Raw genomic sequence first — 24,437 nt, 5'->3', positions numbered from 1 at the left:
GCCAAGAGGGACCTGGCTGGTGGGTCCAGGGAAGAGGTGGGTGTTGCTGACACCCTTCCTGGCTGGCAGGTCTCTTTGTGTACCCCTTGGACGAGGGCACAACTGTGGTGGGCTTCGAGGCGGCCGTGTCCCGGCGCACCGTGACAGTGCAGATCAAAGACAAAGCCAAGATGGATGACACCTACTTCAACAGCTGCAGCCTCCCCCCTGGAAGAGCTGGTGATGGAAGTGGTGAGGGGGCTGAGGGTGTTTTAGGGAGAAAAGGAGGGGAAGGTGAGTGGGGAGGTGATGGGGGTGGCTGGCTGGTGTATGCTGCTGCACCAAGGGGGCTCCTTTTGGGAAGATGGGGGGTTGTGGTGCTCATGCCAAAAGTGTCAGTCTTATCCATCTTGGAAAGCACTGCTGCTTCTGGGCAGCCAAAGGAGTGATGCAGAAGCTGGGGCTTTTTAGAGAAAGCTGATATGTGTGCATTGGTGGCGGCTTTGGGTGTTTGATACAGGGCTGGGGGTTGTGGGAGGCCTGGAAAGGAGCATTTTCCATGGTTGCAATACCTGGCATGGTCCAATCTCTGTGCAGGAAGGCTTATGATGGATGAGGACCTGGAGAGGATTGTTTTTGTGGCCAACCTGGGCATGATTCCTCCCCTGGAAAGTGTCTCCATCTTCATCAGCACTTCTTCTGAGCTGCAGACACTGCCCAGCGGGGTGGTGAGGGTCCTTCTGCCAGCTGTGTGTGTCCCCAGGGTCCCCCAGCCCAGCCTGGAGAATGCCAGCAGCTTTTCCAGCCACCAGCTCCAAATGTATGAAAAACCACGGGGTGGGCTCTGTCTGGGATTGATCCTGGAGAATGCAGGGCTGAACAAGCAGGAGCTGCAGGAGGCTGGAGAGTGGCTGCAGGCTTTACCTCTGGCAGACCTGCAGTTCCTGGGGGCATAGAACATGTTGACAGGGTTTATTTGGATTTATCTCACCATCAGGGACAAGCACCCCTGTGGATTGGGGAGCCCAGAGCAAGGGAGCAGGTTCTGCCTGACTCAGCTGCTGGACAGTGAGCCCACCAACCCCTTCGAGTATGAATTCAGCTTCCACCTGGAGATCCGGGGGCCATGTCTGCTGGCAGGTAGGAGCACTGGGGCTGCCCTGCTGCACAAGGCTGATTTATCACCTCCCTAAGGCAATGTCCACACTCCCCCTCCTCCTCAATGTAAATCTGTGTTGGCAGCTTAACTGTACTGGGGTGGATTTACCAGCACAGGATTGATGCTAACGTGGGTTCCTGTCCTCTACTGCCTTGTCATCCTTTCTCCATGGTGTCCCCCACCCTTAATCCCTACTGGCACCTCGTTTTCCCTGCAGGAGTTGAGAGCCCCACACACGAGATCCGAGCAGACGCCGACCCCTCGGCTCGCTCTGCCAAGAGCATCGTGATCACACTGGCCAACAAACACACCTTCGACAGACCCGTGGAGATCCTGATCCACCCAAGTGGTAGGTGGGCTCTGCTTCCCCTCTGCTGCTCTTGCCCCTTCCTGGGATCTTCATCTGTAGCTCTGGAGACAGCTGGATTAGTGCTGGTTTTGCAAATATTGTCAAGGTTAGGCTTCCCAATCCTGGCCTCTCTCAGGGTTTTCTGAGCTCTCCAAGCTCACAGATACTGCTGTTTTCCCAACCAAGGCTGCCTGCATCTCTGCCAGACCCAAAGTGTAGCCACAGCTGTTTTTCACACAATTGTCTGCATTTACAGAGCCCCACATGCCCCACGTCCTAATGGAAGAGGGTGACATGACCCCTGCAGAGTACGAGCGACACCTGAAGGGGAAGAATGATTTCATTAAAGGCACTAAGAAAGACCCCAGTGCCAAGAAAAAGGTGAGAAACACAAGCTGCAGGTGTTAGCTGAGGCTTTCCATGGACTGGAGCTGAGCTAGGAGATGATTCCATGTTTCCAGCATCAGATATTACATTGTCCCAATGAGACCTGCAGCATCCTCCCTCAGAGAGGGGCTTGTGTGGAGGAAGAGGGGGAAATTCAACAGTGCTGCTGATAAACTGAGAGGGGAAGGAGCTCTGAGATGGTTATTGTGTGTATAATTAGTGCTAGTCTAGCATAGCATAATTAGAGAGGTGCATTGTGATAGTATTAAGGGTATTATAATTATTGCAATGACATAGAAAAAATATTCTTTTAATTGCTCGGTAAATGTTTACTGTTTCTGGGTAGCTGTCAGAGAGAAAGAAGTGATCTTCCTGGGAATAATGAGCTGAACTGAAGACAAGGTAGGAGAGACTTCTCTTTGTTCTGCTGAGCAGCAAAGAGAAAAATATCTGTGCTGGGATTTGTGCCTTGTCTTCCAGCAGTTCTGAAGGAATGAGTGACAGCCCAACTCTTTGGTGTGTCTGGGATCAGCAGAGAGGAGCAGACAGCTCAGAGCCCTCTGGATTTCCAGGGTGGGCGTCTTCTCCTAAGGGACAGGTTGTGCTTGTGTGGCCACAGCTGGGGCTGACAGTGTCAGCTCCTGTTTTACACAGCCAGGCCTCTCCTGTGTGCCCAGGGATGCTCATTTCCCCCTAAACTCCTTCTCCACGTGTCTGATCCTGGGTCTATCTTGGCAGAGATCCCTGACCTGCTGCAGGGGTGTCTCCCTGTGCTGCTCAGATTTCTTCTTTCACCAAAGACTTGTCAACCCTCCTCTCCTCCCTTCCCTTTGCCCTCCACTCTCTCTGGCAGGGCTGGGACTCTGCAGGCGTCTCCTCTAATTGTGTTCAGTGTGTGGCAGGTGGAACGAGATGAAACTCCCACGCTACGCCTCGGATGGCTCCCTAATTATTTCTGCACATTTAGCATGTCAAATTATCTAAGGGGGGATCATTCTGGAGACATTTCCCTGCAGGAAAGCCACCTGTGCCCCAGGAGGACTGGGAAACAACGGCAGGGAGCAGAGAAAATGCCTGGAATACCTGGGGTAGATGATGGGCTGGAATTGCTGCTGCCTAGATCAGGACATTGGCCACTTCTTGGCTTAAATTAAATTAGCCCAGAGATTTCAGCAGTAAATGATAAGTAATTCTCTTCCCTCTGTTTGTTATGCAAAAGGCTTGGATGCTGTCAGCTGCAGGTTGGTGGGGATGGATGCTCACTGGAATCAACTTTACTCAACAAAATCTGATTAGTTTACTGTAATTGGATAATGGGTGAAGGGGAATGGAAGGGAGGTGAGGAGATGTTTTCTTTTCTGGCTAACCTGTAGCAGCTCCACTGAAGCTGTTTATTGAAGATTTGCCTCTAAAATTCCCTCTAGTCAGTGAGAAATCCCAAAGTATGGGTTCATCTTGATTGCACAGGAAATTTATGTCATGGATATCCAAGAGCTTTCCAAGAAGTTCTATGGATAGGTCCAGGGCCACGATTCAGTATTTGTACAGAGGCAGCCAGGACCACTCTAGTCTGGAATGTGATAAACTGGAAAAATTGTGAAAGAAAATAATGTCATGTGGCTGGAGGAAAATGGAAAGGGAAGAAGCCCTTTGATTTCTCAGCAGCTGATTAATTTATGATTTCCCTTCTACCCATAGCATAGAAGGAAAAGGCAGGAGGATGAATGGGAGCTTGGCTTATTCCTCTGAGTGGGACCTGTCTTTTCACTGGGTCAGAGAAGCTTTGCTCAGGCAGAGGAGCTGAAAGCAGAGCTTGTGTGTGTGTGTTGAGCCACAGGGAGTTAGTGAGTTTTAGAAAACAAAGGTTGGTCATCAGCTCATAAACTGAGGAATGTGACTCATGGCTGGAGAAAACAAGCCCAGTTATCTGGGGTCTGGTTTACTCCCTGTGAAACCAACGAGAAAAGCAGCCAGAAAGAGGAGAAAAGAGGCAAACAAAGCCCCTGAGGATCGAGCTGCTGTTGAGGAGTTTTTTCCCCACTCAGACCCCGGGATGAAAGGCCATAGCTGGGCTGATGTGGGGTCCTGGAGCTCCCTGCAAAGCAGCTGAGGCCATGAACCCGTTATTGCTTGATTCACACGTAACAGCACATTATAAACCCAACACAAGAGGTTTTCACCAGTTTTATTTTATCCCATTTGTAATGAATACTTGAAATAGAAGGAGAGAAAATGCAGAGAGCAATTGGAGCTGTGTGCAGTGCAGAGATCATGAAGGTTCCTATAGAGCCATGGCCAGAGCAAACGGTTCAGCTTTCCAAAGCCTTTCAACCCCTACAAAGAAAAGTGATAAAAGAAATGGGCAGAAAAAGCAGCAAACCAGGAGCGGCAGGAATGAATTGGAGTGCTGAATGCAGCAGATCAATGGCTGCATCTCACACTTCATTAGTGAGTGACCATGGAGAAAACCTCTGGTGTGCCTCGGTGGGATGCTAAGCTGTGCTAATGAACCAGGTTTTCGGGAAGGATCTAATGAAATGTTTGGAGAATCAGATTTGCAAGGTGCTGGGTAGGGCGAGGTCTTTTGATTTCTTCTCCAGGCTTTTATCTGAGTGTACAGTTACTCCATATAATCCCTGAATGGTTTGGTGGAGAGGACCTTAAAGCTTATCTTGTCCCATCCCTCCCGTGGGCAGGGACACCTTTCAGTATCCCAGCTTGCTCCAAGCCCTGTCCAGCCTGGCCTTGAATACTGTGGGTATGATTGGAGCAGGACATCTGGATATTGGCCCACCCTGGTGTTGTCACCTCTGAACAAGCAGATTCTGGCCCACAAAAGGCCATGCAGGCATTTTGAGCCCTGCTCTGATTCCCCTCGAATTGAAATGGGGTGGAGAAATCAACCTCTCAAAATCAACCTCTGGAGCTGTCTCCTGCTGTCTTTCAGACGGAAATCATCAGGAAGAGGCTGAACAAGGACATCCCCCACCACCCTGTCATCATGCTCAACTTCTGCCCTGACTTGAGGACTGTGCAGCCAGGCCTCCGGACAGCCCAGGGCGAGTTCATCTTCCTGGTGGACCGCAGCAGGAGCATGAGTGCTGTGAACATCAGCCGTGCCAAGGTACCTGCAGGAGGGGAAGCACCTGCCTGTCAACAGGGATGAGTGAGAGAGAGCAGTGGGGCTGCTGAGAGCATAACTGTTCATTATCAGGGCATGGGGGGTAATTATAGGCTGCATTTCAGTCATCTCAACCGTGGTGCTCCTTTGGTGCCTGCAACAAAGGTGACTCTCCCCTGTTCTCTTCTGCTTCCTCCTATCAGCACATAAAATGCAAAATTATTTTCTTTCCCTCTCTTGCTGGCATGTTTTGTGCATCCTTTTTCCAGTTCTTCCTTTATCCAGAAGGGCTTTGGGTGATGGCTGCCTAGGAGGAAACCTCCAGGGAGCTCCAAGGCGAGCAAGGTGCTGACCATGCATTAGGAGAGGTTTTTCACATCTCTGTGAACATACAGAAATGATTTAAATATGAGACATCCCTTTTCCAAACACAAATGGCCACCAGCAGCCTGGTGGATAGTTATGGGAGTTGTGTTGAGAGCTCTGAATACAAAATAGCATTGTCAGGATATTTTGTGGGTCTGAGGTTCCCCTGTCAGATGTGGCTCTTAGCCAGAGCCAGCCCTGGTGCAGGACCCTGCACTTGGTCTGCTGAACCTCATGAGGTTCCCACAGACCCCCTCCTGAACTTGTCCATCTTCTAGCACATCTCTTTTCCCATCTGTCTCCTGTTTCCATGGGAACTGCTGAAGAAGGACAGACACCTTCAGCAAAAAGGATTGGGATGCTGGGGAGCCTGCAGATGGCTGCAGCACATCCCCTGGGATAGGGAGGCTGTTCCCTGGGGGAACAGGATATCTCTGGGCTTGTAACCCCTTCCCCCAGCATCTTTAGGAGTCTGAGAATCTTTTCCCAGCATGGATTTTTGCATTCCAACTCCCAGCATGGCTGGGTTTGGGCACCACAGTCTCTGCAGCCTCTGTGGAAGCTGGATTATCCCCTAGGGATGGGGACCTGCAGGATCAGAGCCCTTCTCTGATTGCTTCTGAAATGGAAACCCCATCTCAGGAGGGCTGTAGAAACAGGAAAAGGACGGCTCCCCTTCAGGAAAAAATATTTTGAGGGAGATTTTGGAGGCGATGCCTCAAGGGAGAAACCCACTGTCCCTCCTTTGAGTGTCCCGTCCTTGTTTGTCACTCGCAGACACCAGGGACCTCACAGCAGGATCTGTTCTGAGAGGGTTTGGGTGGGTTTTGGTTGGTGGAACCTCCTGCATCATCCTCAGCTGGCTGGATGCATGGCATGACAGGTCTTGGAGCTGTGCAGCCTCAGGATGCACTCAGGGATGGGGTGGAAGGGCCTGTGCAGAGCAGGGGGGCACCCGTCCAAAGCAGCTGGAGTGGAAAATTCAGGGATTTAAATTTCCTGCAGCCAGCTCCTTTCCCACCCTGATGCAGCCAGGGAGAGGAGCCAGGCTGTGATGGTGCTCGCTGGCAAAACTGCACTAATAACTGGGAATTGACTTTTCTAGAAGCAAACATCCCTCCTTATTGAGTTGCCATAAAGCTATGGAGTGCAACAGGATCAAGATCAATATTTACCATAAGAAGCAATAAATCTTTCTGCTTGCTGAAATAGCAAGCAGGCATCGGTTGCCCATTTTGGGAAATGCTTTAAGAGAAATATTTGGAAATTTGTATTTTTTCCCTTGTAATGAGTTCCAAGATGGGATGTCAGCACTGAGATCTGGAAGAGCCAGCATCCCGGGAGCCATCTGGGAGCAGTGGTATAAATATATCCTCGTAGGTTTGAGATAACAGCTTGCATTCAAGTACTCCAGAGCCTGTTAAAGGGCAGCCCTGCTCTTGTACATTATTCCACTGATTTTCAGTGCTCCAACTCTGAGTTTTTTGCTGAGTCTTACAGGCTTTGGGAGCCTGTAAGGAGGAGCTTTTGGGATCCCTGCTGGACCCAGGCAGGGAGTTCGCTGTGTCCCTCTGTGGTCACTTGGTCTTTGCCACTGGTAGGACAACTCAAGGAGGCAATTCTTGCTCATTTGACCTTGGCAGCTCCTCCAGGGGCTGGCTAGAGGGTTTCTGCTGCCCTGGCAGACTGGCAGGAGTCTGCCTTGATCAGCATTTAAATAGAACTGAGCTGCTCCTGAGCACTTTGCTTTACATTTTGCTTTAAATAAACACTTTGCTTTAAATGGGTCTCCTCTCCTGCCACATAATTGCTCCTACAAGTTCAAGAGCTCCTTAAGCAGCTCTTGCCCAGTTCCTGTGATCACAAGCTCTGTCCTGGACTTGTCCACAATACCACTGTGACAATTCAAGTTGCTCTTGCCTTATGTAAAGCCCAGGAATAGGCACATTAGATAACCACCTCTGGTAAAGAAAATAGCTTAAATCTGTTGTCTCCCAGTTATTTTAATTGAAGCCAGCTATGAATACAAGAGAATTGGGGATGGGGGAGGCTTTTCCTTTTGTGTAACTTTAAGCTGTTTGTTTATTTTCTGCAAGTTTAGGCATTGAGATGCATTGCGTGTCGCACTTCTCAATTTCACACTCTGCTTCTCACCCACCAGCTCTGTGCTGCAGCACTGTGTTGCCAGCACAAATTGAATCCCTTAAAAACAAACAGAAAAAATTGTTCCGTTCTTTGTTGTCCTTTTTCCCAAAGACTCCCCATTTTCCTCACTGCTTCACATCCCAAATATCATCAAGGGACTTTGAAAAGAGCTTGGTCATATGGAGGCATGGGAAAGAAGCAGTTGGTTTGTTGTCAGGTGAAAGTGGGAATAAGATGGGATGGCTCTGGGCAGAGCTTTTCCTGGTGAAGTTGGGGCAGCCAGGGAGGATCCAAGTGTCCTGATGTCTGTTTGCTTTCCACCCCTCAGGATGCCCTGTTGGTCATTCTCAAGAGCCTGATGCCAGCGTGTCTCTTCAATATCATCGGGTTTGGATCCACCTTCAAGACCCTCTTTCCTGTCAGCCAGGCCTACTGTGAGGTGGGTGAACCCACAGTTCACAGAATCATAGGCTGGTTTGTGTGGGGAGGAACCTTACATGCCATGGGCAGGGACACCTTCCACTATACCTGGGTGCTCCCAGCCCTGTCCAGCCTGGCCTTGGACACTTCCAGGGATCCAGGAGGAGCCACAGCTTCTCTGGGCAACCCGTGCCAGGGCCTCACCATCTTTAAAGTAAAAAATTTCCTTATAATACCAAATCGAACCCTGTCCTTCTTCAGCTTAAAGCTATTCCCCCTTGTCCCATCACTCCAGGCCCTTGTCCAAAGTCCTTCTCCTGCTCTCTTGGAGCCCTCTTATGCACTGGAAGGGGCTTTAAGGTCTCTCCAAAACCTTCCCTTCACCAGGATGAGCATCCTCAACTCCCTCAGCCTCTCCCATGGCTCTCCTTGGTGCTCGGAGGGTGCTGGTGCTGACAATTCCCCTGTTCCTTTGGGCAGGAGAGCCTGCTCATCGCCTGCCAGAGCATCAGGAGGATCTGGGCTGACATGGGCACCACCAACCTCCTGTCCCCCCTGAGGTGGCTCCTCCGCCAGCCCCTCCACAGGGGCCACCCCCGGCTGCTCTTTGTGCTGACAGCCGGGGCCATCAGCAACACGGGGAAGGTTCTGGAGCTGCTGCGGGACCACTCGTGCTCCACCAGGTACAGCTCAGCCCTGCAGGGCCAGGAACTGGCACAGGCTGCCATGTGCCTCCCCCTGAGCACAGCTCCCTCTCACAGACGTCCCCACTTCAGAGACAGAGGCAGGAGAGATTGCTGCTATGAGCCATGGGAGAACCTCAAAGGGTTTGGAACGAATCCCAGAAGTTCAGATGCTTTTTAAACAATCAAAAGCAGGATAATTGAGCTGACAACTTCACAGCTCTCGGCTGATGCTTCCTGCTAGGAGAGATTGACACGCCAACAATCTTCCTCGCTTTTTTTTTTTTTTAATTTTTTTTTAAAGCACATCTGGGGCTGGCCCCAGCTGCTTCCAGGATGGGGCTGTGCAGAATTGAATATGCTGAAAGGCAGCAATGTAAAAAGCAGCTAATTGTGCACAAGCTCCCAGCCTGGCTCCCCAGCCCTGATCACAGGCTGTTCTGGTTTCTCCTCTGCCTCTTTAAGGAGCACAAAACATGAGAAAAATGTAAGAAATCCTGATTCCTCTTCCATCTCTCAGACTTTGGAGTTATCAGGGAAGCTGCTCTGTGGGTTTGTAACTGCACAGAGGTCTGGTTGTTTCCCACCCTCCCACCCCTGGCTCCTGCAGGGCTGGAAGGGTTAAATCAGAGCTGGAGCGTGGTCTCAGTGACCCTGGAACAGAGAGTGCTGGGCATGGCCCATCTTAAAAGAAGATCAGAGCCTTATTTAGGAGGGGTGTGAGACTGGCCTAGGATTTGCAGGCAGCTGAGGATTAAAACTCTCCAAGAGAAAAGCCCCTTGTGCAGATGCAGTTTGCTGCTGAAGGTACTTTCTTTCTCAGCAATCCCCTGCCCTGCCCAAATGCCATATCCCACCCATTCCCATCCTCCTGGCTTCCTGGCACATCCATCCCCACCTAGCACTGCCCTCCCTGCCTGCCAGGGCTCCAGCTCAGCTTCCAGCCTTCAGCCCAAACCAAATCCTGATTCACAGACCTGGCAGTGGAGGGGGGAGCAGCCTCACCTGGCTTGATCATCCTTCCTTGAGAAAATGTTTATTTTCATTGCAAGCAGAGATAATTACTGGATCTTTAGTGCTATTGACCACAGCCAGCAGGGAAAAGAGCTGAACTGAGAGCAAAGCAGCTTGTTTGTGTTTGCAGAGGAGGGGAAGGCTGGAGGTCCTGCTGGGAACCCCTGAGTGTCACTGCTCAAGGCTGCTCTTTGGGGAAGGGGTTTGGGGTCTGCTGAGAGGAGGGGGCTGGCAGTTCACAAACCCCAGGATGGTTTGGATTGGAAGGGACCTTAAAGCTCATCTCATTCCACCCCCCTGCCATGGGCAGGGACCCCTTCCATAGCCAGGAGTGCTCCAAACCCCCTCCAGCCTGGCCTTGGGCATTTCCAGGGATCCAGGGGCAGCCCCAGCTTCTCTGGGCACCCTGTGCCAGGGCCACCCTCACAGGGAAGAATTTCTTCCCAATATCCAGTCTAACCCTGCCCTTTTTTGGCTTTAAGCCATTCCCCCTTGTCCTGTCACTCCATGACCATTTCCAAAGTGCTTCTCCAGCTCTCTTGGAGCCCCTTTAGGCACCGGGAGGTTCTCAACCTTCCTGCCACATGCCTAAAAGAGGGGCTGGTTTATTCTGCTGGACACAGCAGTGGCAAAAAGCCAGAGGGAGTTTCTGCCTGAGGGAAGTGTGTGAGTACACGGGGCTGGTGGATGGCTTTTCCTTTGTATCCTGATTCTGTCCCTTTGCAGGTGCTACAGCTTCGGCCTCGAGCCAAACGCCTGCAGGAGGCTGGTGCGGGGTCTGGCTGCCGTGTCCAGGGGCGTCTCCGAGTTCCTGGAGGAGGGCGAGAGGCTGCAGCCCAAGGTACAGCCCGGCTCCTCGGGGCTCGGAGGAGGGCGAGAGGCTGCAGCCCAAGGTACAGCCCGGCTCCCCGGGGCTCTGAGGAGGGCGAGAGGCTGCAGCCCAAGGTACAGCCCGGCTCTCCGGGGTTCGGAGGGGGACGAGAGGCTGCAGCCCAAGGTACAGCCCCGCTCCTCAGGGCTCGGAGTGGGGCGAGAGGCTGCAGCCCAAGGTACAGCCCCGCTCCTCAGGGTTCGGAGGGGGACGAGAGGCTGCAGCCCAAGGTACAGCCCGGCTCCCCGGGGCTCGGAGAGGGGCGAGAGGCTGCAGCCCAAGGTACAGCCCCGCTCCCCGGGGCTCGGAGGATGCTCTGCCTCAGCGAGGGGGAGGCCACGGCTCCCGGGGGGCTCATTCCCCATCCTGGCCCTGTCTGCCCAATCCCCCCGCAGCAGGTGGGCCAGCGGGAGGGGATGAGAGCGCACCTCGGTGTCCGGAGGGAGCGGAGGGTGCGTTTGCCTCCGCCTGGGGCTGGGGACCGCGGTGCTGCGGCTCTGCCTTCAAAGGCAGCCGTGCCTCACATACGGCGAGGGCAGTGGGACCGGCATCAAAGCAGCCAATTAGTTTTGAAGTCGGGCTCAGCCCTGGCGTTGCTCAGGCGAGAAGGACTCGGGGTTGGAGCGAGAGGAATGCGCTGTGATGGCTTTGCTTGTTAAGCTGGCTTTAAAGCCTCTCCATTCCCTCTCTCCCCATGAAGAGTAAAACTGCGTGCTTGAAATCTGGCATAGGGATGGCTCTGTCCCCTGGTGAATGCAGAGCCCAGCCTGTCACCTGCTGCTTGACTAAACCCAGAGAGAATTGGGTCTTTAGCTCCTAAATATCTCCAAAAAGCCAGCTTCTACCTTCTTGATCTCTCAAGGAGGAGTTCGGCAACTCCACCCTCTGCAGGAGCCTGGAGCACACAAAAACCTCTTTAAGACAGAATGGCATCAACATTTCTGATGTAAATTAAAAGCAGAGACAGTGAAGAGAGAGGTGTTTAATAAGAGCTATTAATAAGAGCTTTGCAGGCTGTGCAGCTCGGTGCCTTCAGCAGTCTGAGGCGTCAATTAATGGCCTTATAAAACACAGCCTGGTGTGTCTTCCCGAGCCTGTGAAAAAGCAGGGAACAATGGGGAATATTTGAGCTGTTCTGTCTCTAAATCTGGTGTTCAGTTCCCTTGGCATGCAGGGAAGCTCATGTAGATGGCTCCATGGGAGATTTGCCCATGAGGTATTCATGAATATTGGTCTTCTCCACATGTGTAACAGGCAGAGCATTGCTGATCTCTGGCAGTGGCTTGTGCCAGCAATGAGCTGTTCCAAAATTATCAGTGTGTGAGTGCTGGGCTTGGGACAAGGGCTGGGGCTGGGGCTCAGACCAGTGAAGGCTGACAGCATATCCTGGGTGCTAGAGGGGAGCAAGGGATGCTGCCTCACATCAGAGAAAGATCCCTCAGGCCATAAGCACCCACCTTGCTCTGGGCTGGCAGTGTGTGTGTGAGATCAGCCCTGTGCCCCATCACTATCTGCTCATGGTAAAAATCATGGAATCGTGGAGTCATTTAGGTTGGAAAACACCAACCATTAACCCTGCTCTGTCAAGTATAACTGTGCCAAGGAGATGGGGGTGCTGGGATGGATGTCAGAGTAGACTAACAGGAAGCAGACTGTCAGGAGAGGGTAGGAATCAGCTGATGGGACTGTTAGAGGGAATGTTCCCCTTCCCTGCAGCACATGGCATGTGCACCATGGCTCCCACTGTGTCCAGCTGGTGTTGAAGCTCTCCCCTGCCCTTTGCAGATGATCAGGTCACTGAAGAAGGCAATGGCTCCCGTCCTGAGCGATGTGTCTGTGGAGTGGGTCTTTCCTGAGAGCACTGAGGTCCTGGTGTCCCCTGTCAGCAGCAGCTGCCTGTTCCCTGGTGACCGCCTGGTCAGCTACAGTGTCATCTGTGACACCTCCCTGTACCTGTCCAACCCCAGAGCTGTGAGTCTGTGCCAGGAGTGGGGGTGTTGGGGTGTACACAACACTCTTGGCTCTCTGCATGGTCAGGGGGTGTCCCCTGCTTCCCAGCTGTGCCCTTAAGGGAGGTGATGGGAGGGACTTTGGGGGGCAGTAGTGGCTGAGGGTGCTGCTCTCAGCTCAGGTGGACAGAGACTGTGGTGGGAGCTGTTCCCTCTCTGTGCTTCCCCCCAGGACAAGAGGCGGCAGTACAGCACGATGCATTCCCAGGAGTCGGGCAGCTCTGTTTTCTTCCACTCCCAGGAGGAGGGAGCAGGCTTGGAGAGCTGGAACCACTCCAGAGACTCGGAGGGGTCCTGCCCCACTGAGCGCTCCCCCGAGCACCTGGGCGTGGGCAGAGACCCCGGGGGAGAGTCAGACACGGACACAGGTCAGATTTCCCTCTCTACACGATGCCCTGTCTCTCTAATCAAGCTCCTGTCACTGCTCCCCCAATTTTTTTTGCCTGATTTACACATGTCTTCAGCTGCAAAGAGCTGGAGGAGTTTGCAGGAGAGATGACAGATCTCCTGAGGCTTGAGCAAGTCTGTTTGGTTTGGATGTTTTATCCAAACCTGTCAGGAAATCAAGGGAAGCCCTGGTGAGCTGTGTTCCCTGGAGATTTTCAAAGCATCTTTAGCTTTGGCCACATAATTATTTACAAGCTTCCCAAGCAGTGTGAGGAGGAGTGGAGTGAGCAAATGGGTAGCTCTGCTAGACCATCCCTGTACCTGCAAAGCAGCTTCCCAGTCAGGAGAGGGGGAGAATGGGTCCAAAGCCCTCTCCCCAGGGTGTCACTCCTCCCCACCACAGCCTGCCTGGGTGTTTGTTTCAGCAGCATGTGGCATGAAGCAGCTGGTTGCACCCTGGAGGTGGGGAAACCTCTGTTACTCATGGGATGTTCTTCCCTTTTGTTCCAAGAGGATCTGTATTGTGCATCCCCTCAAACTTGTCAAAAGCAATGAGAAATCGTGTCTTTCCAAGGCAAATTTCAGTCTTGCTCTGACAGGAGCGTGTCTGCACTAATTAAATTTCATTAGTAAACCCTTTGTCTTCTCCGGGGAGGTTTGGGGAAATGCAGTCAGGCTTTTTTCGGCTGAAAACTCCTCAGACAAAACCTTCCCAACCTGCTCTCTTGACATTCCCCAGGAATTTCGCGTTTCTGTTTCCTTCTGTGGTTTCGTTGCTTTGCTCAAAACTCTGCAGGGCTGAGTGTGGCCCCCTGAGCTTTGGCAGGACCTTGGTGAGGGCTCCCTGCCTCCCACTGCTGGCTGCTCCCAGTGTGGAGTGGAGCTGACCCTGTCTCCCACCGTTCAGGAATGGATGTGAAGGCTCTGTCCAGGAGACGGGCGTACAGCACCACCCACATCTCCGAGCACGAGCCCCGCAGGAAGGTGCCCACGGCCAGCGACCCTGGCACTGCCCTGGTGAGGAACCCCCTGAGGAAAACCCACCTGCAGGACCTGCAGCAGCTCAGCCCCGAGCCCTGGCAGGTGGATTTCCAGGTAGGTGAGGCTTTGCCTGCAGGTGGAAGCCAGCAAGGAGAAGGAGGAAAATATCAGGTGGATGAGAGCCTGAAGGAAAGGGCCTGACTCACACTAGCCCTAAAATATTGATATAGATAATAGATAGAGCTCTGCAGCACATCCCAAACACTGGGGAAATGAGCTGAGCAGGGAGCAGAGTGCCATCCTGATATCCCTGATATCCCATAGCAGTCCCTCCCCATGGGAGCCTGCTTTTTCCTGCTCCCCTTCTCCTTAGCAGCCTGTGCTGCTCCTCTGGTCCTTCCTACCTCCCTACAATTTAGGATTCAAACCTGCCCATGGCTGTGGCACTTCTGTGCCTGGCAGGGAAAAGGAATTCAGTGCCAAAGGAGATTCCCAGCTGGATCCATTGCCTTTCACAGCATTGGGATGAGATGTGTACCTGTGTGATGATACATCTGCTGAACAGGGTTTTGTCCCCTACCTGCAGCAGGTGGAGTCTGGGGAGATTTTTCAGCTGATCTTTGGGAAGGATAGGAATAGTTTTCTCTCATCCTTGGCATTGCTGGGATGTTCTGCTCTGCAATCAGCATCTGCAGGGCTGGGAGGACCAGCAGCACTTGTGTTCCCATGGAAACTCAGAGCAGGGACTTTCATTTCCCCTCTTCTCTGGGTTTAGAGATCACTGGGTGAGGGCTGGGAGGGGAGATGAGGGGGCAAAGGGGAAAGCAGGGCCAGGGCTCCAGAGGGAGGGATGAGACCTCTGCCCTCAGGCTACAGCAGTGAGGGTGGTGAATAGCATCAGTGACCAAGAACAAGCAGCTTTTAGGGGTACTGGCAGCATTCCCTGTATTAGGAAGGTCCTCAGAGCATCCTCCTGCCCTTGTTGTGCAGGCATGGGTGGAGCTGACTCCCTTCTGGGGGGCAGTAAATGCTTAACAGCATGCAGCATGCTCTTAATTAAATGCAGCCTGGTTTTGCTATCCCTCCTGCTGCCAGGGCTCCCAGCAGCTCTCCCAGCTCCCAGTCCTGCTGCCAGGGCTTGACATTTTCAGGGGTGTGAAGCCGAGCCCTCAGCTCATCTCCACGCTTGCCATGCTGGGAAGGAAAGGTCAGCAGCAGCCACAGGCAGCTTAAACCCCCAGCTCCATTCCCAGCTGGCTTCCCCTGGCTGGGAGAGAGCTCAGGCAGGAGAAGGAGCAGGTTTGGAACAGAAAGGGTCTGGCAGGATGTGTCAATATTAGCTTGGTAAATCCTGCCTGGAGCCACCTGGCTCCCGGTTTTGCTGGTGGTGTCACAGAACAACAAAATTTAGGTGGTGGTGGAAGTCATATATGTCTGTCACTCAGAGACCACTCTCCATTCTTCCATCCACTACTTTCTGTCACCTCTGTTCTGTTCTTTGCTGGTGATGTCCTAGGAATATAGAGTCTCTCTGTTAGATGGATCTTCCCACCACCCTGGGGACAGGGATGAAACCCAGATCTTGCACAGGGGAGCATCTCTGTGGAATGTGGCACCAGAGGTGCTGGAGTGGGGGATTCATGTCTCCTGAAAGTGGAGAAACAGTCTCATAAAAAAAAAAAAAAAAAGAGATAAAAAGATAAAAATTCCTTTCTCCCATCCCCTGCACCTCTCTCCTTTCGTTACTAAGCAACTGGTCCTTGATCTTTCTGTCTCTCTTCTTTTCTTTGGTTCCCAAGCAAAGTCATTAAAATGTCTGGAGGGATGAAACTCATATTTCACCTTCTGTATGTCTGGGGAAAGAGCCCCTGGGGCCAGGGTCCCTTGGGGACACCCCAGGGTCTGGTGGAGAGCTTTGTCTGGGCACAGATCCCAGCCAGGGGTGGGCAGAGGGAAGGACCTGGGTGGTGGCATCCCTCACAGGGGTTGGGTGGGGACCAGATGGGATCAGAGGGGACAGAGCAGATCCATGCACGGAGCAGTCAGGATCAGAGCAGGTCCGTGCATGGAGCAGATGGGATCAGAGGAGACAGAACAGGTCCGTGCATGGATCAGAGGGCACAGAGCAGGTGCATGCATGGAGCAGACAGGATCAGAGGGCACAGAGCAGATCCATGCATGGAGCAGACAGGATCAGAGCAGGTCCATGCATGGATCAGAGGGCACAGAGCAGGTCTGTGCATGGAGCAGAGGGCACAGAGCAGGTCCATGCAGGGAGCAGAGGGCACAGAGCAGGTCCATGCATGGAGCAGAGGGCACAGAGCAGGTCCATGCACGGAGCAGATGGGATCAGAGGGCACAGAGCAGGTCCATGCATGGAGCAGAGGGCACAGAGCAGGTCCATGCATGGAGCAGAGGGCACAGAGCAGGTCCATGCAGGAAGCAGACAGGAGCAGAGGGCACAGAGCAGGTCCATGCATGGAGCAGAGGGCACAGAGCAGGTCCATGCATGGAGCAGATGGGATCAGAGGGCACAGAACAGGTCCATGCATGGATCAGAGGGCACAGAACAGGTCCATGCATGGATCAAAGGGCACAGAGCAGGCCCATGCATGCAGCGGAGGGCACAGAGCAGGCCCATGCCTGCAGCAGAGGGCACAGAGCATTTTGTGCCATTGCCTGCAGCCAGACCCAGCTCTAACCCCGCTCTGCTCCCAGCCCCTCCCGGCCGTCCCGCCCGGCTGTGCCGGCAGGATCCGCGGCTCAGGCGCCCGGCGCCCCGCCCTGCTCCAGCACAGCTGTGTGTCCTTCTGCCACGGCGCCACCGCCCCGGACGGGCTGCAGGAAGCCGTCAGGAGCCTGCACTCCTCATCGGACAGCCGGAGCCCCGGGGATGTGGGTGAGTGGGAGAGGGAGGCATGGCCAGCCTCACCTCACCCTGTCCGTGCCGGGGTCTGGTGCCGTTGCATCGCACCCCGTGCCACCGTGTGACAATTGGGGAGCATTAATTATGGTTTTGTGGTGCCAGTGGGGAATTCATCTCCCGGGGAGGTGATTGATGATCTGCTTCTCCCATCCCTGCAGAGGCTGCCCAGCATCCATCCCTCACCTGTGAGACAGAGACCTCCTCCGACTGGGAGCCGCAGGAGCTGGAGATGGGCGCTGCCTGCGGCTCCCCGCGCTCCCCCAGGGCCCTCTGCAGGGCACTGGTGAAGGGGCTGAGGAACAACGAGCCTGTGCAGTGGGAAGTCACGTTTGACATCCACCCTCTGTTCCGGGAGCGGGAGAGCCACGAGGATGCTGACACAGACCTGTGGAGTGAGACCTTCCACCACCTGGCAGCCAAGGCACTCATCCAGGACCTGGAGCAGCTCGCTGAGAGGGAGTGTGAAATCGAGCATGGTAATGCACAGCTGGCTGCAGGCAGACCCTGCTCGGCCTCGGGAGGGCTTTCCAGCAGTCTCAGCAGCCTCTGGAATGAAAACAAAAGCTGCTGGTGGTAAAATATTAGGGAATGTCTCGCACAACTCCCAAATAACAGCTCCCTTCAGCTGCCTTGTGCTCTTCTGCTTCTGCAGCCTTGCTGCACATGGTCATTCCTGAGTTCATGTTCCTTCCCACTCCTCAGAAACAGGGGTTGGACTTGATGGTCCTTGAGAGTCCCTTCTGACTCAGTATGTTCCACGATTCTGTGATCCCTCTGCTTCATGCATGAGGTAACATGGTTACTTTTAAGGAGTTGGTCACTTGGAGCTGGGAAGTGGCATCCAACTCCAGCAGCAGCCACACATCACTGCCATGGGCCACACATGTCAACCCTGTCCTCCATGAGGTGCTCTGGCCTTGTAAAATAACAGCAGGTGCAGCAGTAGGCAGAGTATAGAGAGATAAAGGGATGCAGCCCTGCTGGGCATGGATCCCCAGGCATGGGGGTGGGTGTGGGAGCTGGGTGTTAGGGGTGGGGGACCCTTGGGGACCCTGGACTCTGACCCTGCTGTCCCTCTGTGGCAGGGTCAGGGCGCCGGTTCCAGCTCAGCGCTGTCCACACCAGCAAGGCCTGTAACATCATCAGCAAGTACACAGCCTTCGTGCCTGTGGACCTGAGCACCAGCTCCTACCTGCCCACCCTGGTCCAGTACACCCACACAGGTAACATGGAGCTGGCACAGGGGTGGGACTTTGTCCTGGCAGGGAAGGTGTCACTGGGAAACTTCTCTCAGGGCAAACCCTGTGAAGCCACAGCAGTTTGGCACCAGACCCATACCCAAGGCTGTGGTCAAGCTCTTGGTGGCACAAACCTCTTCCCATGGCCAGAGAAAAGATCTCCTCTGAGGTCTGGATACCCAGGGATGACCAGAGAATCACATAATGTTTTGGGTTGGGGGAGACCTTAAAGCTCATCCTATTCCATCCCCTGCCACAATCTCCACTAGCCGAGGCTGCTCCAAGCTCTGTCTATCCTGGCTTTGGACACTTCCATGGAGGGGGCAGCCACAGCTTGTCTGGGCAACCTGTGCCAGGGCCTCACCACCCTCATATCAAAGAATTTGTTTCCAATAGCCTATCTAAGCCTACTCTCTTCCAGTTTGAAACCATTCCTCCTTGTCCTGTCACTCCAGTTCCTGACCAAGCTCATTCTGTGGTTTCATTGCCATCATGCAGTGCCAGTCTGTCTCTAAAACTGGTCATTCTCTTCTCTCATGCCAAGGGGCAACATCCAAGCAAAGCAACCAGAGGAAACAGAAGAGCTCAGGACACAGAAGGCATCGTGGCTGTTCCCCGGGACATCCTCAGTCAGCATGTGGCCAGAATGGAGACCTTGGATTGAGCAGCATGAGTAAGATTGCCTGGGGGTTTATCTCTGTCTGTTTCTCGGCTGTTTTAATGACCTGGAAAGGCCCGGGGTGGCCTTGGGCAGCCCGCGCTTCAAAGGACGAGAAGAGGCTTCAGATCTTTTCTCGGTCTCGGTGTTTATTAATTGTTTATCTAAAAGATTTTCTCTCGGCCTGACAGAGTCTGCACAGCAGCCAGCCATGAGCACACTGAGAGCCCCCGGGGCGGTCACCTATCTTTATACTCAAAATTACGTATACAATATTTATCATTTTTCCCCAATACCTTTTACCCTTATTAACCAGCGCACTTTTAGTAATAACCAATCCCAAAGTGCCAACACCACCACAGAAGATGGAGGCCAAGAAGAAGAAGAAGAAGAACAGGACACGCCCCAATTCCTCCATCTTACTTCTTTAGACCCCCCTGTACAGAAATCCTAAACCCTGTGTTTCACACTCTAATTAACTTATCCCTTCACCATTCACCCAGTGAAATCCTCCCATCCTCATACAGGTGTCGTCTCCCGTGTAGGATCAAAGTCCAGCCACCAGACACTTCTGGCAACATTCCAGGACTCCCGAGCCCCCCAAGGGTGGTCTCGGTCACTCTGCACATCAGTCCTGAGGTGCTGAGATCCTACATCCTCCTTCCTGCTGTTAGAGATCTCAGTTGTAGCAGGCCATGGGCTTGCTAGGGCCCCGTGGAGAGCAGAAGCCTAAAGATAGGAAATGCCAAGTCATGGCAAGTTCCTGTCTTCCACCTTTCAGACCCCAGCTTATCTCTGTGTAACCCCATAGGTCACTTTCCCTTAACCCCTGCTATTGGACAATTCTGGATACCCCTATACCCTATGTAATGGGTTGTTTTAACCCATTCTGCTTAGAAGAGCTGTTGCTGCAACCCTTCACAGACCCCCAGTACAGACATCACTGTGGTACTCCAGAGCTCCTTCTGTCTCTCTCTGTGTCTGCCAGCCAGCCAGCAATGCCTTAGCAAGCAAAAGAGCTGAACTCAAGAGAGCTGATAATCACTAAGGAGCTGATATCCCTTATGCTTGCTAGAGGTAGCCAGGGGCTGAGAGCTGCTCGGGTTTCAGGCAGTCTGTCCCCATAAAGGACTGAGCCATCCAGCCCGTGCAGCCTGCTCGGGGGCAAAGCTGCTCTCAGCAGGAGGCTGGGACACTCAGTGGTTTGGGGACACCTTCTCTGGTCCTTTTTAAATCCTGCCTTCCCCTTTGCATACGGTGCTCACCAGACACGTGTCAGGCTGGGGCTCATCTCCTTGAAGGGCGAGGAAGCTTGGATTTCCCCAGAGCCCTGGCAGGGCAGGGGTGCTGCTGGCAGCGCTCAGGAGTTAATTGGCAGCCGTGGCGTGGGCAACACGAAGGATGAAACGAGTGTAATTAGAGGCAGGGGGGATGTGAGACACTCACTTGTCACCAAATCCTCCACTAATGAAGACGAGTTGGATCGGGCCTTGTCTGGCACTGTCAGAGCTGGAGCTGAGTTGCAGAGCCCCAGAGAGCTCATTAACCCCATCGTGCCGTGGGAGGGAAGGTGCTGGCTTTGGCTGGGTGCTGATGTGTTTCCTTGATTGCAGATGCTGAGGAGAGGAGCCCCTCACCCTCCAGCACCCCGTCCTTGTCTGCCTGGGAGCGCTGCCGTGGCCCTGAAGGTAGGGGAAGAGCTGCTGACACCTCGTGCAGCTCCATCAAATCCATGCTTTGGGCTGCTGCTGAGTTTTGGGGAATTTTATACAAATTGATGACCTAAAACTAGGCTTGTGAGCACAGGGCCTGACTCATTCTGAGGTGAGAAGGATGGAACTTGATGTGGGTTTTGGTATAAATCTCCCCCAGGTACATTTTTTAAAGGTATAGGAATTTTTATTATCCATATAGGAAAAATGAGGCAAGGGGAGAGGAAGAGTTTTGCCAAAGATTCAGCAGCCAAACAAGCCAGAACGTTGACTCTGCTCCCTTTTGCTCCCCTGTAGCACCTTGTAACCCCAGCACTGTGTTTCTCCCCAGGGCCTCTCCACAGCCTGTCTGCTTCCTCTGCACAAGCCCAAAAATCCATTGAGAGGCTCTTTGCTGCCAGGTATGAGCCAGCTCGACCTTCTCTGACCCCAGCAGGTGCCTTTCACCTGTGTGGGTCTGATGTGAGCACAGGCCAGGGGGAGGGGAGGGACCCCCAAGGACAGCAGCTGGAGCTGGGACTAAGCATGGTGCTGGTGTCTGGGGAGCAGGGATGGTTTGGAGGGGAGGGTGGGTGTCAGGGTGAGCACAGAGGTCACAGATATCTTTTCTTCCTTTCACAGGCTGACCCTCAATAAAACCATGCTGCTGGTTCGAGCTGCCAAGGGCTTCATGGGTAAATCTCCAAGCAGAGGGAGCAAAGCCAGCTCTGAGGGTGACAGTGAGAGCATGGACTACCTTCCCCTGGTGAGCAGCTCCTCCCTGGGCCTTGTTGGGGTTGTGTGGTCACTGCAGGCGAGCAGAGGAGGATCCCCCCCAAATTTTCCTCCTGCTGCTTCTGTAAACCACATCCAGTGACCTGCTCAGAGATGGAGAGCTGTTTCACCCATACCTGCCTTTTTCCTGAGCTACTCACAAGTGGTTGGTGCCAGAGCTTCCCTTTGTGCCCACCATCCCTTGCAGGTGTCCCTGCAGCTGGCGTGCGGTGCCTTCCTTCTGAATTCAGCCTTCTGCGGCGCCGTCAACATCCCCATGGAGAAGCTGAAGTGGACATCACCCTTCGCCTGCCACCGCCTGTCCCTCAGCCCCTCCGGCTCCTACAGCAGCAAGAGGAGCAGCTCCTCCTCCTCGGAGCCCAGCGCCCCGAGCTGCCCCCGGCAGCTGCTGGTGCCCAGCGGGCAGGGCAAGGGCCCCACCGCTGCAGACCCGGCTGGGGGGGCAGTGCTGAGCGCGGGCCGCCCTCGGCACCTGTCGGGCAGCGCTGCCGAGAGCATCTCCAGGGCGCTGAGAGCCCAGCAGGAGCAGGAGCTGCGCCCCCCGGCCATCACCATCCGCAGCTTCTCCTCCCCCGCCGACAGCCGCGCCTGGGACACCGAGGGCGGCCCCGAGCTGCAGGCTGTGCTCTCAGACGTGGAGCTGCAGCAGCAGACGGAGCCCGAGGGGATGCTCTGGGCCACGGCGGTGGCCCTGGCCTGGCTGGAGCACAGCTCAGCCTCCTACTTCATCGAGTGGGAGCTGGTGGCTGCCAAAGCCAGCCTGTGGCTCAGCGAGCAGGACTTCCCCCAGGGATCCAGCCTGGCCACGGTGAAAGCTGCAGCCCAGCAGCTCTTTGTGCTGCTCCGGCACTGGGATGAGAACCTGGAGTTCAACCTGCTGTGCTACAACCCAGGCAGTGTGTAAGAGGAGGAGGAGGAGGGAGGCTTGGGCAGATTACTGAGGGCACAGGAGCAGGGATCTATCCTTAAGGAAATGCCTCCAAGGAGCTCATCTCCTCTGCTGCAGGGATGTGTGTGTTTATTAGAGCAATCCCTGCACACAGCAGCCTGGGCAAAATCCTGCACTCAGCAGTCAGGATTTTGCCCTGGAAGGGAACCCACCACTGCCTGCAGTAGATGCTTTTTATTTTCAACTAGATCAGCACTTCCAGCTACAGCAGTTCCCTCTGATTCTGGTTTCTTCTGGTCCAAGCCCAGTTTCCAGGGCAGATCTTGTGGCCTGCTCCACTTTCCCTGTCCTTGCTTAGATGCCTCTTCCCAGCTCTGAATCACTGCCAAGCCCCCACTGCAGCCCCTCAGCCCCAAATCCCTGCTTTCCTGAGGCTCCTGCCTGGCTCCTGCCATCTCAGATGGCTTTCAGAGAAGGCAGAGGTCTGACAACATGCTCATCTCATGGATAAAAGGGAATCTGGGCTGGGGATGAGCATGTGAAGAGCAGCCCCGCTGTTACAGCCACGAGGATCAAGCCCAGCCAGGCCAGTTGGAGGCTGGGACCAAACCCCATCCCATCCACACAGTGCTGGGCTCCTTCAGGCTCTCTGCAATCCCAGCAGGAGTTTGTGAGATCCCTTGCAGCCAACGTGTGCCTTTGGAGCTTCACAGGCAGAGCCAGGGTGCCCGGGATTGAAGGATCAAGTGCCTCCAGAGGGAGTTGTGTGCCACTGTCTCCCGTGGAGCCCGCCTGGAACCCCCTGCCTTCTGCTCCCTCCCTTGGCATGTAGCAGCCTTGCCTGTCCCAGCAGGCTTCTGTCTCGTGTCTGTGTGTCTGGGGGTGACACAGGAGGGAAACCTGTGCTGGGGACCATGAGCACCCCTCTGGCCTCTGCTCTGGTGTCACCTCTCCAAGGTCCCCAGGACCATGAGCACCCCTCTGGCCTCTGCTCTGGTGTCACCTCTCCAAGGTCCCCAGGACCATGAGCACCCCTCTGGCCTCTGCTCTGGTGTCACCTCTCCAAGGTCCCCAGGACCATGAGCACCCCTCTGGCCTCTGCTCTGGTGTCACCTCTCCAAGGTCCCCAGGACCATGAGCACCCCTCTGGTGTCTGCTCTCAGTGTGGCCTCTCCAAGGTCCCCAGGACCATGAGCACTCCTCTGGTGTCTGCTCTGGTGTCACCTCTCCAAGGTCCCCAGGACCATGAGCACCCCTCTGGTGTCTCTGCTCTGGTGTCACCTCTCCAAGGTCCCCAGGACCATGAGCACCCCTCTGGTGTCTGCTCTGGTGTCACCTCTCCAAGGTCCCCAGGACCATGAGCACCCCTCTGGTGTCTGCTCTGGTGTCACCTCTCCAAGGTCCCCAGGACCATGAGCACCCCTCTGGTGTCTGCTGTGGTGTCACCTCTCCAGGGTCCCCAGGACCATGAGCACCCCTGTGGCTTCTGCTCTGGTGTCACCTCTCCAGGGTCCCCAGGACCATGAGCACCCCCTCTGGTGTCTGCTCTCAGTGTGGCCTCTCCAGGGTCTCCAGGATTATCCTTCTGCTCCCTGCTCTGGTTTCACCTCTCTCGGGTCTCCAGGAGCTTCCCTCTGGTCTCTGCTCTCCATGTCAGCTCTCTGGGTTCCCCAGAGCCTCGAGCACCCCTCCAGTGTCTCTGATGTCCCCTCTCTGAGGTCCCCAGTGTGGCAGTGCTCAGTGCTGCTGCGGGTTTGCCGGCCGGGCACCTCGGCACAGTTGTGTTCTCTGTTGTTGCAGAAATGTTGTTGTCCCAGTAAATCACAGCCTGCTCTACTTCCCAGTGTGAATCCTTTGTTTTGGAGTGGGTTCTTGGTGGGTTTTCCTGGGCCACCCCAGTTGCTTGGAGCACTGTGTGACTGTTGAGTAAAATACCCCTCAAAAAAACCCCGTGATGATTTTAATATGTGAGTTTTGGTCTAGGTTTTAGAAGGGATGAGGAGCTTCCTTCCACTTTTGGGGAGTTGTGTTTTGCAAACCCTGAATTGCACAGCATTTGGTAAACTGATGCATCCAGGATTTTAAAACCCAGGGGAAATATGATTTGATTATTCTCTGAGGCAGAGATGGAGCTGAGAAATCTGCTGTCTTTCTCTGCATAATTTAACCTCTCACCTTGGTCAGTGCAAGGAGACAGGAATCCTGCCTTCATCCCACACCTTGCTTAATTAGTGTTGTAATTTCAGGAATTGGTGAAGCAGCCATTGTGTTTTCCAATCCAAAGCAGGACATGGGAGCTCTGCCATCCCTTATTTTCCCCTTGGCAAGCAAGGATCCCCTCGGATGCCCTCCTGCTTTTGGTTACCTCT

General features: G+C 54.1%; 1 protein-coding gene across 1 annotated transcript; it reads left to right on the top strand.

Moving 5' to 3' along the window:
* Positions 1–82: 82 nt before the first annotated feature.
* VWA5B1 (von Willebrand factor A domain containing 5B1) lies at positions 83–23,250 on the top strand. The gene is made up of 20 exons (XM_058039530.1): positions 83–219; positions 577–799; positions 977–1,119; positions 1,356–1,487; positions 1,744–1,868; positions 4,822–4,998; positions 7,835–7,945; positions 8,407–8,609; positions 10,350–10,464; positions 12,280–12,465; positions 12,676–12,871; positions 13,798–13,985; positions 16,590–16,770; positions 16,956–17,273; positions 17,883–18,020; positions 18,580–18,708; positions 20,307–20,381; positions 20,737–20,806; positions 21,027–21,150; positions 21,367–23,250. Exons 1-20 carry the CDS (start codon positions 171–173, stop codon positions 22,081–22,083), a joined length of 3,600 nt encoding a protein of 1,199 aa, XP_057895513.1. The 5' UTR covers positions 83–170; the 3' UTR covers positions 22,084–23,250.
* The last annotated feature ends 1,187 nt before the right edge of the window (positions 23,251–24,437 follow it).

The sequence above is a fragment of the Melospiza georgiana genome, chromosome 22 (assembly GCF_028018845.1).
Source record: "Melospiza georgiana isolate bMelGeo1 chromosome 22, bMelGeo1.pri, whole genome shotgun sequence".
Lineage (NCBI taxonomy): Eukaryota > Metazoa > Chordata > Aves > Passeriformes > Passerellidae > Melospiza > Melospiza georgiana.
The sequence above is the reverse complement of the archived record's forward strand: the minus strand, read 5'-3'. Positions and strand labels throughout refer to the sequence as shown.

What these genes read in the sequence shown, in the direction of transcription:
- VWA5B1 (XM_058039530.1), top strand. Translation starts at nt 171, where the DNA reads ATGGATGACACCTACTTCAACAGCTGCAGCCTCCCCCCTGGAAGAGCT. An exon ending in ACCCCAGTGCCAAGAAAAAG is followed by an intron (nt 1,869 to 4,821) that starts GTGAGAAACACA and finishes GCTGTCTTTCAG; the next exon opens with ACGGAAATCATCAGGAAGAG. An exon ending in GCGAGAGGCTGCAGCCCAAG is followed by an intron (nt 10,465 to 12,279) that starts GTACAGCCCGGC and finishes TGCCCTTTGCAG; the next exon opens with ATGATCAGGTCACTGAAGAA.